The sequence below is a fragment of the Sciurus vulgaris genome, assembly GCF_902686455.1.
Source record: "Sciurus vulgaris genome assembly, chromosome: 11".
Taxonomy (NCBI): domain Eukaryota; kingdom Metazoa; phylum Chordata; class Mammalia; order Rodentia; family Sciuridae; genus Sciurus; species Sciurus vulgaris.
Window position 1 is genome coordinate 80513277 of NC_136472.1, and position 20768 is coordinate 80534044.

Consider the following 20768-nt stretch of genomic DNA (forward strand, 5'->3'; position numbering starts at 1 on the left):
TTCTGGAAATCAGTGCTCTAACTGAAGTATGAGTGGCAAAGATATTCTCCCACTCTGTAGGCTCTCTCTTCACATTGCTGATAGTTTCCTTTGCTGAGAGAAAGCTATTTATTTAGTTTGAATCTGTCCCAGTTATTAATTCTTGCTTTTATTTCTTGTGCTATGGGAGTCCTGTTAAGGAAGTCTGATCCTAAGCCAACAAGTTGAAGGTTTGGACCTACTTTTTCTTCTATAAGATGCAGGGTCCCTGGTCTGATTTCAAGGTCCTCGATCCATTGTGAGTTGATTTTTGTGCAGGGTGAGAGATAGGGGTTTAGTTTCATTCTGTTGCATATGGATTTCCAGTTTTCCCAGCACCATTTGTTGAAGAGGCTATCTTTTCTCCATTGCATATTTTTGGCCCCTTTGTCTAGTATGAGAAAATTGTATTTATTTGGGTTTGTGTCTGTGTCCTCTATTCTGTACCATTGATCTACCTGTCTATTTTGGTGCCAATACCATGCCGTTTTTGTTACTATTGCTTTGTAGTAGAGTTGAAGTTCTGATATTGTGATACCCCCTGTTTCATTCTTCCTCCTAAGGATTGCTTTAGCTATTCTGGGTTTCTTACTCTTCCAGATGAATTTCATGATTGCTTGCTCTATTTCTGTAAGGTATATCTTTGGGATTTTAATTGGAATTGCATTGAATCTGTATAGCACTTTTGGTAGTATGGCCATTTTGAGAATATTAATTCTACCTATCCAAGAACATGGGAGATAGTTCCATCTTCTAAGGTCTTCCTCAATTTCTTTCTTCAATGTTTTGTAGTTTTCATTGTAGAGCTATTTTACCTCTTTGGTTAGATTGATGCCCAAGTATTTTATTTATTTATTTTTTTTGAGGCTATTGCAAATGGAGTTGTTTTCCTCATTTCCCTTTCAGTTGTTTTGTTGCTTGCATACAAAAATGCTTTAGATTTATGCATATTGATTTTATAGCCTGCTAGTTTGCTGAATTCATTGATGAGGTCTAGAAGTTTTCTGGAGGAGTTTTTTTGATCCTCTAAGTTTAGACTCATGTCATCAGCAAATAGTGACAGCTTGAGTTCCTCTTTTCTTATTCGTATCCCTTTAATTTTTTTAGTCTGCCTAATTGCTTTGACTAGAGTTTCAAGGACAATGTTGAATAGAAGTGGAGAAAGAGGACATCCCTGTCTCGTTCCCATTTTTAAAGGGAATGGTTTCAGTTTTTCTCCATTAAGAATGATGTTGGCCATGGGCTTCGCATAAATAGCCTTTACCATGTTCAGGTATGTTCCTCCTATCCCTATTTTTCTAGTGTTTTGAGCATGAAGGGGTGTTTATTTTGTTGAACTTTTTTCTGCATCAATTGATATAACCATATGATTCTTATCCTTAAGTCTATTGACATGATGGATTACGTTTATTGATTTACGGATGTTAAACCATTCTTGCATTCCAGAGATGAATCCCACTTGATCATGGAGCATGATTTTCTTAATATGTGTTTGGATACGGTTTGCCAGTATTTTGTTAAGGGTCTTTGTATCTCTATTCATCAAGGATATTGGTCTAAAATTTTCTTTCCTTGATGTGTCTTTTCCTGGTTTGGGTATGAGGGTGATATTAGCTTCATTGAATGAGTTTGGTAGGGTACCCTCCTTTTCTATTTCCTGGAATACTTTGAGAAGTATTGGAATGAGTTCTTCTTTGAAGGTCTTGTAGAACTTGGCTGAGAAACGGTCTGGTCCTGGACTTTTCTTGGATGGTAGGTTTTTAATGGCTTCTTCTGTTTCATTGCTTGATATTGATCTGTTTAAATTATGTCCTCCTGCTTCAGTTTGGGAGGAGCATATGTCCCTAGAAATTTGTCAATATCTTCAGTAGTTTCTATTTGGTTGGAATACAGATTTTCAAAGTAGCTTCTCATTATGTTCCATATCTCAGTTTTGTCTGTCGAGCTATTTCCTTTTTCATGACGAATTTTAGTAATTTGAGTTTTCTCTGTCCTTCTCTTTGTTAGTGTGACTAAGGGTTTGTCTATTTTGTTTACTTTTTCAAAGAACCAACTTTTTGTTTTGTCAATTTTTTGAATTGTTTCTTTGGTTTCAATTTTATTGATTTCAGCTCTGATTTTAATTATTTCCTGTCTTCTACTACTTTTGCTGTTATTCTGTTCTTCTGTTTCTAGGGCTTTGAGCTGTAATGTTAGGTCATTTAGTTGTTGACTTTTCATTCTTTTCTGGAATGCGCTCCATGCAATGAATTTTCCTCATAGTACCGCTTTCATAGCGTCCCAGAGATTTTGATATGTTGTATTGTTGTTCTCATGGACTTCTAAGAATTGTTTTTATCTCCTCCCTGATGTTTTCTGTTATCCATGTTTCATTCAATAGCATATTATTTAGTCTCCAGGTGTTGGAGTAATTTCTGTTTTTTATTTTGTCATTGATTTCTACTCTCAGTATATTATGATCTGATAGAACCCAAGGCAGTATCTCTATTTTTTTGCATTTCCTAAGGGCTGCTTTGTGGCATTTTATTTTCTTTCTTTTTTTTTGGGAGGGGTGCAGTGCTGGGGATCGAACCCAGGGCCTTGTGCTTACAAGGCAAGCTCTCTACCGATTGAGCTATCTCCCCAGCCCCACATATGGTCTATTTTCGAGAAGATTCCATGTGCTGCTGAGAAGAAAGTGAATCTGCTCGTTGATGGATGAAATATTCTCTATATGTCTATTAAGTCTACGTTATTGATTGTGTTATTGAGTTCTATGGTTTCTTTGTTTGGTTTTAGTTCGGAAGATCTATCTAGTGGTGACAGCAGTGCATTAAAGTCACCCAGAATTATTGTGTTGTGGTCTATGTGATTCCTGAAATTGAGAAGGATTTGTTTGATGTACAGGGATGCACCATTGTTTGGGGCATAAATATTTACTATCATTATGTCTTCCTGATTAATGGTTCCCTTAAGCAGTATGAAATGTCCTTCATCCCTTCTGACTAACTTTGGCTTGAAGTCCACTTTATCTGATATAAGGATGGAAACCCCCGCTTTTTTGCTGAGTGCATGTGCGTGGTAGGTTTTTTTCCCATCCTTTCACCTTTAGTCTGTGGATGTCTTTTTCTATGAGATGCGTCTCTTGCAGGCAGCATATTGTTGGGTCTTTCTTTTTAATCCATTCTGCCAGTCTATCTCTTTTGATTGATGAGTTTAGGCCATTACTGTTCAGGTTTATTATTGAAATATGATTTGTATTCCCAGTCATTTGGGCTTACTTTTGGTTTTTAAGTTGGCTTGGTTTCTCCTTTGAGTGGTTTTTCTCTAAGGTAGTTCTTCCCTTTGCTGACCTCCATTGTTGTTTTTCATTTCCTTCTCATGGAATATTTTGTTGAGAACATTCTGTAGCACAGGCTTTCTATTTGTAAATGCTTTTAACTTTTGTTTATCATGGAAGGATTTTATTTCATCTTCAAATCTGAAGGTTAGTTTTGCTGGGTAATAGGATTCTTGGTTGGCAACCATGTTCTTTCAGAACTTGAAATACGTTGTTCCAGGCCCTTCTAGCTTTTAGAGTCTGGGTTGAGAAGTCGGCTGCTATCCGTATTGGTCTCCCCCTATACGTAATCTGATGCTTTTCTCTCACGGCCTTCAAAATCCTATCTTTACTTTGAATGTTAGGCATTTTCATTATAATGTGCCTTGGTGTGGATCTGTTGTGATTTTGTGCATTTGGTGTTCTGTAAGCCTCTTGTATTTGATTTTCCATTTCATTCTTGAGGCTTGGGAAATTTTCTGATGTTATTTCATTGAATAGGTTGTTCATTCCTTTGGTTTGTTATCTCTGTGCCTTCCTCAATCTCAATAATTCTTCAATTTGGTCTTTTCATGATGTCCCATAGTTCTTGGAGATTCTGTTCATGATTTCTTACCATCTTCTCTGTTTGGGCGACTTTATTTTCAAGATTAAATATTTTGTCTTCATTGTCTGACGTTCTGTCTTCCAAGTGGTGTAGTCCTTTGGTGATGCTTTCCATTGAGTTTTTTATTTGGTTTATTGTTTCCTTCATTTCAAGGATTTCCATTTTTTTTTTTTTGACAATCTCTACCTCTTTGTTGAAATGATGTTTTGCTTCCTCCAGTTGCTCTTTCAGCTTATTGGTATTATCATTCATTGCCTGCATTTGCTCTCTTATCTCATCCTTTGCTTCTCGGATCATCTTAATCATGTATAATCTGAAGTTCTTTTCTGACATTTCTTCTAACATACTGTCACTGGATTCTATTAATATAGAATCTAGATTTGTTTGGATCATTTTCTTCCCTTGTTTTTTCATGTTGTTCATGTATCTTCCCCTCTAGCAGTGCAGATCTGGGGTATTGCCAATTTCCCCCTATAGGCTTATAGTGGCCCTATAGGTTTCCAAAACCCTTTCTTTTAGGGGAGATCAATATTAGCAGTGCCCAGTTCAGACACTATGCAGTCCTAGACCATATAGCCCCTATGAGGACAATAACAAAATTGTCATAATAAACAGAATGAGTTCAAATATTATCTTCAATAAAACAAACAGATTTGCAATAAGGTCTGCAGTTTCTAATGGAGGACAAAGAGGATGCAGAGGGATGTAGAATGTGGCTGTTAATGGGATAAGAAAATAATATACAGAAGTTCTAGATAATAGAAAGTGTGAGAGTGTGATCAAAAGAAATTGGATGTTAGCATGCAAAAAATGGAGAAAGAGACTCTGAGGGAACTAAACAAAAGGAAAAGAGAGCAAGAAAAGTAAAGAAATAAAAACGTAAAATTTTTCAATAAGGAGAAAAAAGAAAATCTACAGTATAACAGTCATATAGTAATGAAATCTCCCAGAGTTCAGTACCCTGATGCATGAGAGGTACCTGACATTGAGCTTCAAGCCTCCAGCAGGCGTCTCAGGATGGGATTTGCCCCACCTAAAGATCGGAGCTAAGGCTTCCAGGATTATCCAAGATGACTGCTCTGGCTTTGAAACGAGTTGGTAAATGGGGAGCTGCAGCACAGGGTGTGGCCATGGTCAGCAGGAGGTCCTGGAGGCGGGATGCGGTTGGTCAGGCAGGGGTCCTGGAGGTCGGGTGTGTTTTGTGTGGTTGTGGGATCCTGGAGGCCGGTTGCAATCAGTCGGTCTGGGGTCCCAGTTATAGGGTGCGGTCAGTTTGTCTCGGGGTCCTGGTGGCAGGGAGCAGTCAGTCAATGTGAGGGTCCTGGAGGCAGGGAGTGATTGGTCGGGCTGAGGGATCCTGGAGACGGGGCTCAGTCAGTCTAGCCAGGGGTCCTACAGGCCCTGGCTGTTGTCTCCAAATTGCGGCAGCCATGTGTAATCAAACCTGCAGGTACTGTAACAGTGAACTTCCAGGCAGCAGTAGGCAGATGGTGCTCTACTGGTGGTCGGCGATCAGTTTGCTGTCTGTTGTTGGATGATCGGGAGGTGAACCTCATGCGTTGGGTGATGGATAGATGTAAGGCAGGCAATGGACAAGCGAGAGGCAGGCAAATGGTGGATGATAGGCACCTGACAGTGAGCAATCTGAAGTCCTCATTTTGGTTTTTAACTTATTTTTGGTTTTTAACTTTACTTGGTTTGTCCTTTGATTGGCTTTTCCTTTAGAGTAATTCCTCCCTTTGCTGACTTTTATTGTTGTTTTTCACTTCCTCCGCATGGAATATTTTGCTAAGAATGTTCTGTATTGCAGACTTTCTGTTTTTAAATTCTTTTAACTTTTGTTTATCATGGAAGGTTTTTATTTCATCATCAAATCAAGGTTAATTTTGCTTTGTATCAGATTCTTGGTTGGCATCCATATTCTTTCAGAGCTTGAAATATGTTGTTCCAGGTCCTCGTAGCTTTTAGTGTTTGGGCTGAGAAATCTCCTGTATCCATATTGGTTTCCCCCTATATGTTATCTGATGCTTTTCTCTTGCATTCTTTAAAATTCTATCTTTATTTTGTATGTCGGGCTTTTTCATTATAACGTGCCTTGGTGTGGATCTGTTGTAATTTTGTACATTTGGTGTCTTGTAAGCCTCTTGTATTTGGTTTTCCATTTCATTTCTCAGGTGTGGGAAATTTCCTGGTATTATTTCATTGAATAGATTGTTCATTCCTTTTATTTGTATCTCTGTGTCTTCCTCAATTCCAATAATTTTTAAATTTGGTCTTTTCATGATATCCCATAGTTCTTGGAGGTCCTGTTCATGATTTATTACCATGTCCTCTGTTTGGTCAACCTTATTTTTAAGATTTAATGTTTTGTCTTCATTGTCTGAGGTTCTGTTTTCCAAGTGATCTAGTCTGTTGGTGATCCTTCTAATGAATTTTTAACTGGTTTATAGTTTCCTTCAAGAATTTCTATTTTTTTTCAGAATCCCTATTTCTTTATTGAAATGATCTTTTCCTTCCTGTATTTGCTCTTTTAACTGTTTATTATAGTGATCATTCATTGACTGCATTTGCTCTCTTATATCATCCTTTACTTCGTGGATCTTTTTAATTAAGTACATTCTGAACTCCGTTTCTTATATTTCTTCTACTAAGATGTCAATGAGATGGAATCTTAGGGTGGTTTTGATTTGCATTTCTCTTATTACTAGAGATGTTGAACATTTTTCCATATGTTTGTTGATTGCTTGTAGATGTTCTTCTGTGAAGTGTCTATTCATTTCCTTAGCCCATTTGTTGATTGGATTATTTGCATTCTTGTGTTCTTTGGTACTTTGATAATTGCCATTCTCTCAGTGAGTTTTAATTTGCATTTCTCTAATTGCTAGAGATAGTGAATATTTTTTATATATTTGTTTACTCATGTATTTCTTCTTCTGTGAAGTGTCTGTTCAGTTCCTTTGCCCATTTATTGATAGGGTTGCTTGTTTGGGTTTTTTTTTTTGTTTTTTTTGTTTTTTTTTTTTGGTGTTGTTTAAGTTCTTTATATACCCTGGAGATTAATGCTCTGTCTGACGTGCAGGTGGCAAAATTTTTCTCCCATTCTCTAGACTCTCTCTTCACATTCTCAGTTGTTTCCTTTGTTGTGCAGAAGCTTTTTAGTTTGATACCATCCCATTTATTGATTCTTGTGCTTTAGGAGTTTTGTTGAGAAATTCGGTTGCTAAACCAACATGTGGAGATTTGGGCCTGCTTTTTCTTCAAATAAGTGCAGGGTCTCTGATCTAATTCCTAGGTCCTTGATCTACTTTGAGTTGAGTTTTGTGCAGGGTGAGAGATAAGGGGTCTAGTTTCCTTTTGGTACATATGGATTTCCAGTTTTCCCAGCACCATTTGTTGAATAGGCTATCTTATCACCAATGTATGTTTATGGTGCCTTTATCTAGTATTAGATACCTACTTATGTGGGTTTGTCTCTGTGTATTCTTTTCTGTACCACTGGTCATCATGTCTGTTTTGGTGCAAATACCATGCCATTTTTGTTGACTTTTTATTTTTAAAACTATGGAAATGTTGAACATCTACTCTTTGATTCTCACAACAACAAGGTTAATAACCTACCTTATTAAGAAATAAACTATTTCATGGAAGAGTTTTAAATTTTACTTTTATACTAATTGCATTAAGGAGATATGCCAAAAATTTAATTTTTAATATTACCACCTAAAGGACAGTCTTTTTTTTTTTTTTATTGTAAACAAATGGGATACATGTTGTTTCTCTGTTTGTACATGGCGTAAAGGCATACCATTTGTGTAATCATAAATTTACATAGAGCAATGTTGTTTGATTCATTCTGTTATTTTTTTCCCTTCCCCCCACCCCTCCCACCCCTCTTTACCCTCTATACAGTACTTCCTTCCTCCATACTTGCCCCCCTCCCTAACCCTAACTCTAACCCTTCCCTCCCCCCCATTATGTGTCAACCTCCACTTATTAGCGATATCATTCGTCCTTTGGCTTTTTGAGATTGGCTTATCTCACTTAGCATGATATTCTCCAATTTCATCCATTTGCCTGCAAATGTCTTAATTTTATCATTCTTTATGGCTGAGTAATATTCCATAGTATATATATACCACAGTTTCTTTATCCACTCATCAATTGAAGGGCATCTAGGTTGGTTCCACAGTCTGGCTATTGTGAATTGAGCAGCTATGAACATTGATGTGGCTGTATTTCTGTAGTATGCAGATTTTAAGTCCTTTGGGTATAGGCCAAGGAGTGGGATAGCTGGGTCAAATGGTGGTTCCATTCCAAGTTTTCTAAGGAATCTCCACACTGCTTTCCATAGTGGCTGCACTAATTTGCAGCCCCACCAGCAGTGTATGAGTGTACCTTTCTCCCCACATCCTCGCCAACACCTGTTGTTGCTCGTATTCTTGATAATTGCCATTCTAATTGGGGTGAGATGGAATCTTAGGGTGGTTTTGATTTGCATTTCTCTTATTACTAGAGATGTTGAACATTTTTCCATATGTTTGTTGATTGCTTGTAGATCTTCTTCTGTGAAGTGTCTATTCATTTCCTTAGCCCATTTGTTGACTGGACTATTTGAATTCTTGGAGTAGAGTTTTTTGAGTTCTTTATAGATTCTGGAGATTAGTGCTCTATCTGAAGTATGATTGGCAAAGATATTCTCCCACTCTGTAGGCTCTTTCTTCGCATTGCTGATAGTTTCCTTTGCTGAGAGAAAGCTTTTTAGTTTGAATCTATCCCAGTGGTTGATTCTAGCTTTTATTTCTTGTGCTATGGGAGTCCTGTTAAGGAAGTCTGGTCCTAGACCAACAAGGTGAAGATTTGGACCTACTTTTTCTTCTATAATCTGCAGGGTCTCTGGTCTGATTCCGAGGTCCTTAATCCATTTTGAGTTTAGTTTTGTGCATGGTGAGAGATATGGGTTTAGTTTCATTCTGTTGCATATGGATTTCCAATTCTCCCAGCACCATTTGTTGAAGAGGCTATCTTTTCTCCATTGCATATTTTTGGCCCCTTTGTCTAGTATGAGAAAATTGTATTTATTTGGGTTTGTGTCCGTGTCCTCTATTCTGTACCATTGATCTACCTTTCTATTTTGGTACCAATACCATGCCGTTTTTGTTACTATTGCTTTGTAGTAGAGTTGAAGATCTGGTATTGCAATACCCCCTGTTTCACTCTTCCTGCTAAGGATTGCTTTAGCTATTCTGGGTTTCTTATTCTTCCAGATGAATTTCATAATTGCTTGCTCTATTTCTGTAAGGTACGTCATTGGGATTTTAATTGGAATTGCATTGAATTTGTATAGCACTTTAGGTAGTATGGCCATTTTGACAATATTAATTCTTCCTATCCAAGAACATGGAAGATCGTTCCATCTTCTAAGGTGTTCTTTAATTTCTTTCTTTAGTGTTGTATAGTTCTCATTGTAGAGGTCTTTCACCTCTTTTGTGAGATTGATTCCCAAGTATTTTATTTTTTTCGAGGCTATTGTGAATGGGGTAGTTTTCCTAATTTCTCTTTCTGAAGATTCATCACTTATGTATAAAAATGCGTTGGATTTATGGGCATTGATCTTGTAACCTGCTACTTTACTGAAATCACTTATGAGTTCTAAGAGTTTTCTGGTGGAATTTCCAGGTTCCTCTAAATATATAATCATGTCATCAGCGAACAGGGATAGTTTGAGTTCTTCTTTTCCAATTCGTATCCCTTTAATTTCTTTGGTTTGTCTAATTGCTCTGGCCAGAGTCTCAAGAACGATGTTGAATAGAAGTGGTGAAAGAGGGCATCCCTGCCTTGTTCCAGTTTTTAGGGGGAATGCTTTCAGTTTTTCACCATTTAGAATGATATTAGCCATGGGCTTAGCATAAATGGCCTTTACAATATTAAGGAATGTTCCCACTATCCCTATTTTTTCTAGTGTTTTGAGCATGAAGGGGTGCTGTATTTTATCAAATGCTTTTTCTGCATCTATTGAAATAATCATGTGATTCTTGACTTTAAGTCTATTAATATGGTGAATTACATTTATTGATTTCCTGATGTTGAACCAACCTTGCATCCCTGGATGAAACCCACTTGATCATGGTGCACTATCTTTTTAATATGTTTTTGTATGCGATTTGCTAAAATTTTGTTGAGAATTTTTGCGTCGATGTTCATTAAGGATATTGGTCTGAAATTTTCTTTCCTTGATGAGTCTCTGTCTGGTTTAGGTATCAGTGTGATATTGGCTTCATAGAATGAGTTTGGGAGGGTTCCCTCCTCTTCTATTTTATGGAATACTTTGAGAAGTATTGGAATGAACTCTTCCTTAAAGGTTTTGTAGAACTCGGCTGAGAACCCGTCTGGTCCCGGACTTTTCTTTGTTGGTAGGCTTTTGATGACTTCTTCTATTTCAGTACTTGAAATTGGTCTATTTAAATTGTTTATGTCCTCCTCATTCAGTTTAGGCAATTCATATGTCTCTAGAAACCTGTTGATGTCTTTGAAATTTTCTATTTTGTTGGAGTATAGATTTTCAAAATAGCTTCTAATTATGTTTTGTATTTCCATCCTGTCTGTTGTGATATTTCCTTGTTCATTCCGAATTTTAGTGATTTGGGTTTTCTCTGGTCTTCTCTTTGTTAGTGTGGCTAAAGGTTTATCAATTTTGTTTATTTTTTCGAAGAACCAACTATTTATTTTGTCAATTTTTTGTATTGTTTCTTTTGTTTCAATTTCATTGATTTCAGCTCTGAGTTTAACTATTTCCTGTCTTCTACTACTTTTGGTGCTGTTCTGTTCTTCTTTTTCTAAGGCTTTGAGCTGTAGTGTTAGGTTGTTTATTTGTTGAGTTTTACTTCTTTTATTAAATGCGCTCCATGAAATAAATTTCCCTCTAAGTACTGCTTTCATAGTGTCCCAGAGATTTTGATATGATGTTTCTTTGTTCTCATTTACCTCTAAGAATTTTTAATTTCCTTCCTAATATCTTCTGTTATCCATTCATCATATAATAGCATATTGTTTAATCTCCAGATGTTGGAATAGTTTCTGTGTTTTACTCTTTCATTTATTTCTAACTTCAATCCATTATGATCTGATAGAATACATGCTAGTGTCTCTATCTTCTTGTATTTGCTAACATTAGCTTTGTGGCATAATATATGGTCTATTTTAGAGAAGGATCCATGTGCTGCTGAGAAGAAAGTGTATTCACTCTTGGTTGGATGGAATATTCTATAAATGTCCGTTATGTCTAAATTATTGATTGTGTTGTTGAGATCTATGGTTTCTTTGTTCAATTTTTGTCTGGAAGATCTGTCCAGTGGTGAGAGCGGCGTGTTAAAATCACCTAGTATTATTGTGTTGTGGTCTATTTGGTTTCTGAAATTGAGAAGGATTTGTTTGACATACATAGATGAGCCACTGTTTGGGGCATAGATGTTTATGATTGTTATATCTTGCTGATTTATGCTTCCCTTAAGCAATATGAAATGACCTTCTTTATCCCTTCTGACTAACTTTAGCTTGAAGTCCACATTATCGGAAATGAGGATGGATACTCCAGCTTTTTTGCTGAGTCCATGTGCATGGTATGTTTTTCCCCATCCTTTCACCTTTAATCTATGGGTATCTTTTTCTATGAGGTGAGTCTCTTGCAGGCAACATATTGTTGGATCTTTCTTTTTAATCCAGTCTGCCAGTCTATGTCTTTTGATTGATGAATTCAGGCCATTAACATTCAGTGTTATTATAGAGAAATGATTTGGTTTCCCGGTCATTTGGTTCATTTTTAAAATTTTGTTTATTTATTTGTTTGACACAACTTGTTTCCTCCTTTATTTGACAATTCCTTTAGGATAATTCCTCCCTTTGCTGATTTGCTTCTTTGTTTTTCATCTCTTCCTCATGGAATATTTTGTTGAGAATGTTCTGTAATGCTGGCTTTCTTTTTGTAAATTCTTTTAGCTTTTGTTTATCATGGAAGGATTTTATTTCATCGTCAAATTTGAAGGTAAGTTTTGCTGGGTATAAGATTCTTGGTTGGCATCCGTTTTCTTTCAGGGCTTGAAAAATGTTGTTCCATGACCTTCTAGCTTTTAGGGTCTGGATTGAAAAATCTGCTGATATGCGTATTGGTTTCCCCCTGAATGTAATTTGGTTCTTTTCTCTCACAGCCTTTAAAATTCTGTCTTCATTTTGTATGTTAGGTATTTTCATTATAATGTGCCTTGGTGTGGGTCTGTTGTAATTTTGTGTATTTGGAGTCCTGTAAGCCTCTTGAACTTGATTTTCCATTTCATTCTTCAGATTTGGGAAATTTTCTGATATTATTTCATTGAATAGGTTGTTCATTCCTTTGGCTTGTTTCTCTAGGCCTTCCTCAATCCCAATAATTCTTAAATTTGGCCTTTTCATGATATCCCATAGTTCTTGTAGATTCTGTTCATGATTTCTTACCATCTTCTCTGTTTGTTCAGCTTTGTTTTCAAGGTTAAATATTTTGTCTTCAATGTCTGAGGTTCTGTCTTCCAGGTGTTCTATCCTATTGGATATGCTTTCTATGGAGTTCTTAATTTGGTTTATTGTTTCCTTCATGTCAAGGATTTCTGTTTGGTTTTTTTTCATATCTCTAACTCCTTATTGAAATGATCTTTTGCTTCCTGTATTTGCTCTTTTAACTGTCGATTGGTGCGATCAATCAATGCTTGCATTTGCTCTTTCATCTCATCATTCAGTGCGTGCATTTGCTCTTTCATCTCATCGTTTGCTTCTCTGATCATTTTAATTATGTACATTCTGAACTCCTTTTCTGTCATTTCTTCTGCCATGCTGTCATTGGGTTTTATTGATGTAACATCTAGATTTGTTTGCAGCATTTTCTTTCCTTGTTTTCTCATATTGTTCAGGTATCAGTGGACCGCTGAGATATTGCAGATTTCCTCTGTTGATTTACAATGTCCCTGAAGATTTCTATATATATCCCCTCTTAGCCTTCAGTAGGCTGAAGTCTTGGAGGAAGTTGATAATGCGGTGCTCCACAAGGAAGCTGCCTCTCTAGGAGTGGTGGCCTTCAGGTGGGGTATATTCCCTGCTAGTGGGCAGAGGTGCCTCCACTTGTTGACCAATGGTCATCCAAAGGGGACCTAGGCTGTGGGCTGAGGCAAGGCCTGTTTGGGCCTGTGTCTCTGGTTTTACCGTCCTTGTGGGGAAACCTCACCAGGCAGGGAAGACTCACCCAGTGGGGAGGTCTCGCTGGTCAGTTTCCTCCTAGAGGTTCCCCTCAATTTACAGCTACCGCCTGGGCTGGGCTGCCTTCCTCTGCAAAGTTTCCAGGGGCCCGGCCCTACCTCCTGGGCCTGGGAGCCTCACCCTTCGCAGATGAATCTCCTTAGGCTGCCCCTCCTCAGAGAATTTGCCCATAGGCCTGGAACCTTCGCTCCGCCCTAAGCCTGTCTCTGTGCGGCTCTTCCACCCAGAAGCCTCCTAGATCCTGGGACCCTGTTCTGCACCTAATCGCCTGGCTGTGTGGCCCCTCCTCTGAGCAGCCACCTGTGGCCCCGAACAATCGCTCTGAGTCCCAGAGACCCGCCACAGGCCTCTTCCTCCAGACAGCCGCCCAGTATGCCGGTGCGGTCACTAGGAGTCCAAGAAACTCACTGCGTGCCTCCTCCTCCCACCAACCACCCGTAGCCCTGGGCAATCAATCACTCCAAGTCAAAGTGACCCTCCCCGTTCCTCCTCCTTCTCCAGATAACCCCCCGGGTGTTCAGGAGCAGTCCCTCTGAGTGGCTCTGAATCCACGTGACCTGCTGCACGGGTCCTCTGGGCACCGCCCGGAGCTCTGGTGCGGCCCCTCAAGACCAAGCGTCCCACCACGCTTCTCCTCCAGGCAGCCCCCCTGTGTTCAGGAGCTGTCACTTTAAGACCAAACAACTCACCACTCGCCTTCTCCTCTGAGCAGCCGCCTGGAGTGCTAATGCAGTCACTGCGAGTCCAAAGGACCCGCCGCGCTCCTTCTCCTCCTTCTCCTACTCCTCCGGGCAGGCCCCGGGGTTCAGAAGTGGTCAGAGTCCAAACAGCTCGCCACGCAGCCCCTTCTCTGGCAACCGCCTGTAGCTCCCGTGTAGTCACCCGAATCCAAGCGGCCGCTCCTCTTCCTCCTCGTCCTCAGGGCAGGCCCCGGTGTTCAGAAGCGTCGTTCTGATTCCAAACAGCTCGCCGCGCGGCTTCTCCTCTGGCAACCGCCTGCAGCTCTGGTGCAGTCTCTCCGAATCCAAGTGGCCACGCTCCTCTCCTCCTCCTCAGGGCAGGCCCCGGTGTCCTGAGTCCACACAGTTCTCCCCGCCACTCCTCCCCCGGGCAGCCGCCGGAGCCCCAGTGGCTACTCCGAGTCCCAGCGCTGTGCCGAGCGGCCTCCTCTACGGCGCTCCAGTGGGGGGAGGGGCATCTCGCCGGCAGTTCTACTTCACAAAGTTTCCTGCTTTCCGGGACCCCCGTCCCATCCGGGATGCCCCCCCAGGGGGTGAGAGTCACCCGGCTACTTTGAGTTGGTCCCAAGCGTCTCAATATCTCCTCTCTTGAATCCTGAGTTCTGGAGCAACATGTAATGCAGCCACCCTCTAGGCCGCCATCTTGAAAAAACTCTAAAGGACAGTCTTATTCCATTACATGATATCTTATTGTGCTTCCACTACCATTACTAAATACCACAGACTGGGTGACTTAAACAACAAATTTATTTTTTCACAGTTCTGGAGGCTAGAAGTCCTAGATCAAAATCCAGCAGTATTACTTTTTGTGAGGGCTTGCTTTGTTATTCTGAGAAGACCATGTCCTTAAATGGCAGAGAAAAAGTGAGAGAGAGATAGAAAGAGAAAGACACATACACACAGAGTAAGTATACTAATCTATAGAACCAGAACCCTACTCTCATGTCACCTAACCCTAATGATTACTTTTCAAACCTGTATTTCCAAATAACATTACATTTTGAGGCAAATCTTCAACATAAACAATTTGGCAAGATGCATTGAGTAACAAATGGAAAAACATTAAAGTATTCTAAATGAGCAAGTGAAAATGGGAGTGCTCTTTTCTCTCTAGGGAATGTGTGATTAGGTTGTTGCAAATGCATACCCAGAAGCCAAAAGGACAATAGCTTTTCTTAGTGTTTTGTTTTTTATTGAATTAAAGTCTAGTAATGGGAGAACATTTAATTTCTGTATCATTTCTGCTGGTGGTTCAGCTACTGGCATATAACTCTCTTGCCAAAATTTTTATTTTATAATATTCTAATAGTAATGGCTTACATTTCTATGGCATTTTACAGCTTATTAGTATCTTAGTATCTCTGTGTTGTGTCTCAAGAAGCACTCATTTATTATAATATCATCATTTGATAAATAATGAGCCTGAGGTTCAGAGAAATTAAGTTACTTATCCAAAGTCACACAGGAACTAGAAACAAGGCTTTCAGACTTCCTTCTCCAGTGTTCTGGTCACCACACATATTGCCTCCTGAAAGGAATATTTTCATGCCATATAACTGTAATTTAACTTCTCATGATATTTGGTCAAAGAGCCATGGTTTGTACTAATGAGTAAGAACTGTTTGTGTGGAGCTCTTTCCTAGAAGAAGGTTGAAAAGAATCTGTTTGAACTGAGGATAACCAAAACAAAGGCAAGTGTAGTGGATGAGTAGTGCTTGGCAGTGGATTCAGATACTAGAGCTTGACCACCTTCTACCTGTGTTACTCTTTGAGCCTCAGTTTTCTCATCAATGAAAATGAGAATGTTAATACTGTATTACCCTGATGGAATTGCTAATGCACCATAGGATGGAAAGTGCTTAGCCCATGTTAGAGACTCAAAATGTCAGTTCCCTGTCTTTTGATATCTGCAGGGTGTTTTCAGTTATTCTGGCAGGAACTAGTTGTACCCAAACTATATTTTCTTTAAAAAGTTTCTAATTCATGTCTAGGTTTCTTTTTTTCTTTGGAAAAAATTTGAAGAGTTTCCAGAACACTGTTGGGAAGAACCTTACTCTCCAGGGAGAGTGGAAGACTCTTCCCTGGTGAATATAGTCAATGGAGAACTTGAAGATGCCGACATCAGATGTTTCCACAGTCCCCACCAGATCACCCTATTGTGAGGCTCAGAGCTAACAATCTCTTCAGAGTTTCCTGATATCTTTACTTTAAATAGCTTATTGAAATATAATTCATATACCATTACATTTGTCCATTTAAGGTGTACAATCAAATGTTTTTAGTGTATTCACAGATTTGTTCACAAATGATCACCACAATCAATTTTATGTCATTTCTGTCACCTCAGAAAGAACTCTCATCCCCTCTAGTAGTCACTCTCTAACCCTCACCTCACTTCTCTTCCAACCTCCATCTCTAGGCAACTGCTGATCTACTTTCTGAATCAATAGATTTGCCCATTTTAGACATTTTACATAAATGGAACTGCACCATATGTGGCCTTTTATTTCACTTAACACAATGTTTTCAACGTGCATACACATTGTAATATGGATTAGTACTTCATTCCTTTTTATTGCCAAATAATATTTTCAGATGGATATAACATTTTATGTATGTATTCATCAGTTGATGGACATTTGAGTTGTTTCCACATTTTGGCATTATGAATAATGCTGCTCTGAATATTCATTTACACATTTTTGGGTGGATATATATTTTCATTTCTCTTTTTTTTTGGTGCTGGGGATCGAACCCAGGGCCTTGTGCTTACAAGGCAAGCACTCTACTGACTGAGCTATCTCCCCAACCCTATATTTTCATTTCTACTGAGTATATACCTAGGAATGGAATTTCTGTGTTATCTGTAGCAACTCTATGTTTAACATTGAGAAATTGCCAAAATGTTCTGCAAGTTATTTACACCATTTTACATTTTTACCAGCAATCTTTGTGTGTTTGAATTTCTCTACATCCTTGCCAACATTTGTTGTTATTTGTCTAGTGGTTATACCTGTCTTGGTGTTAAGCCATATCTCATTGTAGTTTTGATGGATGTTTTCTCTAATGACTAATGATGTTGAATGTCTTTTTTTCATGTGCTTACTGACCACTTGTATATCTTCTTTGGAGAAAAATCTCCTTGTTCTGTTTTTCAACTGCTTGGTTTATCTTTTTATTATTGTGTTGTAAAAGCATTTCTGGATACAAATGCCTTTTGACCTATGATTTGAAGGTATTCTCTCCCATTCTGTGGATTGTCTTTAACTTTCTTGATGGTATCCTTGGCAGTGTAAGTTTTTTTTGTTTTTTAAATATGTTTTAGTTGTAGATGGACACAGCACCTTTATTTATTTTTATGTGGTGTTGAGGATTGAACCCAGTGCCTCACACATACTAGGTGAGTGCTCTACTACTGAGCCACAACCCAGCCACCAAAAGTTTTTAATTTTGATGAAGTCCACTTGATCTATTTTTAAGTTGTTGCTTGTGCTTACATTTCTTTTTGTTTGGTACTTTGAGAATGTACAAGGACTGCAGGAAATGAGCAATTGATCTTGTAGGATTTTAGTTTCTTCTGAAATTATTTGAGTAGGAGATACTTATGAAGAGATCACTGTTAGAGAGTCAAGAAATTTCAAAAAGATATTTTAGAAAGACCAAGAACATGACTAGAATAGTTCCTCATGGTATGTTGATACAAATGAGCTTGTAGCACTCTTATTATATGGTGACACTCCCTGGTACCCAGCTGGGGTGCCTGCAGCTAGTGAAGGGATACTATATATGAAGTCATCTGCCATTTTACATTTTACTATCCCTATTTAATTTTATTCCAAGGAAACCCTGAAAGGACTAGATGGTCCTTTCTTTGCTAAAGTACCTATAGGGGACTAGTTGAATTTCTTGTGATTCTAGACTTAACTGGAAACAAGTCTCAATTCAGAGCACTTTTTAGTGAATTATGTTTAGGTCTATGGCATCATTGAACCCTATAACCATTTGAGGTTTGATAATTGACTTGAGATTCCCATCACATGTCATCTAGCCTCCTCCTGTCACTTTCAGTGACAAGCCACTCACTATTACTTAGGGAGATCATTTTTATCTTTTAGAGTTTCTGTGAAGATTAAAATGTGTTAAGTTTTTAGTATCTTGAATGTCATAGGCACTTAAACACATGGTGATTTTAATTGTTTTTGTTGGAAAGCCTCTCTTAAATGAAGTTGAAATCTCTTCCTGAAATGAATCCCAATTAATCCTACCTCTTATCTCTGAGGATTCCACAGAACAAGTCTTTCAAATCAGTCTTTCAAAAATTAAAGAAATTATTTGAGTCTCTCGAACTTTTTTCTTTTCTTTTTAATTGTGGTGCTGGGGACTGAACCGAGGGCTTCATGCCTGCTAAGCAAGTGCTGTACTACTGAGCTACATCCCCAGCCATGTTTCAGTGTTATGTGGCATTTTTTTCCCCTTTAATCTCCTCTACTACTTTGCTTGGTAGTAGTTATGATGGTTCCCAAACCTATCCGCCCCTCAGAATAATCTAAGGATTATTAAGTACAGTTCCTGAATTTGTGGGTCTGGGTTGGGGTTCAAGTAGTCAAACAAATAAAAACACCCTCGTTGGTTCTGGTGGTGCAGTTGAGAACCTGCAGCTGTTGATAGATAAATCAGAGTGGTAAGTGTTAGGAAGAACAGACTGTAATTTGCTATCCTGGTCTTGTAAACAGAGTTTCTTGGCTTTTATACTCTTGATAGATATTTAGGTCCAGATAATTACTTTTGTTAAAGGGGGCTCTCCTGTGCATTATAAGATGCTTAATGGCATTCTGAACGCACTAGATGCCAGTAGCCCAATCCCAAGTTGGGACAAGCAAAAATGTCTCTAGACACTGTCAGTTGTCCCTTGGGGGAGAAAAATCACTCAAGATTAAAACCACTATCATAAAGGATGAAAAGAAAAATCACAGTTTTGATAGTTGGAGAATGATTGAAAATAATTTTCAGCATACTTCTTCCTCCCAGTATCCTCTTTCATAGATATTACAAATGAATACCCAAAGTTTGGGCTGGATTAGTTCCAGGTTGCTTTAAATTAATAAAGCATATTTAAATTATTCTGCTTTTCTGATGTATGGTGGATTATACATGGTCATGTAATATACTACTGTTAGTTTTCTTTAAACCTTCTTGTCCATAGCATTAATTGTCATAATAATCTGATATGTTTTATCCTATGTATATATACCACCCTTTCTTCAACTTCCTTCTCAAATCACACAGGCAGGTAGCTCAAAGAAAATGCTTGAGAGGACCAATACTCTGTAAGCATATGTGCTGATATGTCTAAATTAGGTTTTTATTAAACTGTGTCTTGCAGTGAGAGCTTATAACAAAATTACAGAATTGAGACACCTTCTGGAAATTGCTGAGAGCAACTATAAACACTTGGGTGGGATAACAGAAGAGGATCTAAAGGAGAAGAAAAAACAGCTTGAATCTGAAAAGTAATGTCCTTAAAACTTTAATGCTTTGTATTTATTTACCTTTCTAGATGCCATGTGAGGGTTTGTTGATTACCAGCTTGTTGTCTCTTCCTCTCAATGGGTGTTGGGTTCTAAAACCTCCTAGATCTCCTGATGGAGAAGGGGTTAAGATTTTCTTTTAAAGAAAATGTGATAAAATACACACAACATAAAATTTACTGTCTCAACCATTTTTAAATTAACAGTTCAGTAGCATTAAGTATATTCACATTTTTCTGCAACCAATCTCTAGATCTCTTTTTCATCTTGCAAAATTGGCATTCTGGAGTTCAGGTTTTTTTGAGACCACACCTATTTTGATCTTTTCAACCAGCATAGGTCTTTGAACATCCCCATCAGATTGGATTGCCTACTTACAAATATGAGACCCACTCCTGTGTTTGCTGACAAGAGTACCCATCAGAGTATGCTTTTATATCTAGAGGCATTGAGCAGTTGTACATGCATCCTAAATTGGCTCTCTGGACATTGGGTACCTCTCTAGTTAATTAATGACTGCTAGAATAGAAGATGCCTCATGCATCTTTCCTCCCACTGCCTTTATGCCTATCTGTTTGCTTTTTAAGTGCACAGGGAACAAAGGGGGACAGAAGATGAGACTTCAAGTTTAATCAAACATGTGTCTATAAAAGAGAACGTTGTATTACATATGGATTCCCTTCCTCCTCATCCTCTACTTTCCCTGCCCTTCCCATTGTTTTTTTCTCTTACCTTTACACTCTTAGAACTGCCTGTTTCCTTTATATCCCCTTCCCGATCTAGCCTCTCTAAGAATTCTGGTAAAGGTATTTAGAGTAACATCTTGTTTTCCTTCTGTGGATAGTACTTGGGGTTTTAAATAGAAGACAAAACCTGGTGCTGGAACACTCTATATCTTAATGGGATTTTAGTTGTTAGAAGCTGTGGTAGAACTTTATTTTTTAATTAGGGCTTCATTGGTTTCTCACAGATCACATCATATAGGTAGCTAACCACTGCCTCTATACTGCTCTAAGTGTTTGAGATGTAGAATATTTTAGTATTGGCCTTGGTCTAAGAACCTAGCTGAAAGTTCTTAGATCCTTTCATTTGTATTTTGGATATAAACTCCTGATCTTTGGTATATCTTTTTTAAAAAAAGGATAAATATTGATTTGAATGATACACTTTTGATTTTTTTGTTATTTACTAGTTACAAACTCAGTACAACAAAACATAGTCGTATTACTCCATCCCAGGGTTTATCTTCCCTTCTTATTTGTTGAACTTCTGGGCTTCCACTTCCTCCATCTTAATCCCAC

The 20768-nt window shown here is 38.4% G+C and overlaps 1 protein-coding gene across 1 annotated transcript in view; it reads left to right on the forward strand.

Annotated features, from left to right (window-relative positions):
* LOC306640875 (ankyrin repeat domain-containing protein 42-like) overlaps positions 1-20768 on the forward strand; it is a 75022-nt gene that overhangs the window by 47477 nt on the left and 6777 nt on the right. The window contains exon 10 of the mRNA XM_079105587.1: positions 19323-19449. Coding sequence (XP_078961713.1) covers positions 19323-19449 — 127 coding nt within the window. The remainder of the gene's footprint in view (positions 1-19322; positions 19450-20768) is intronic.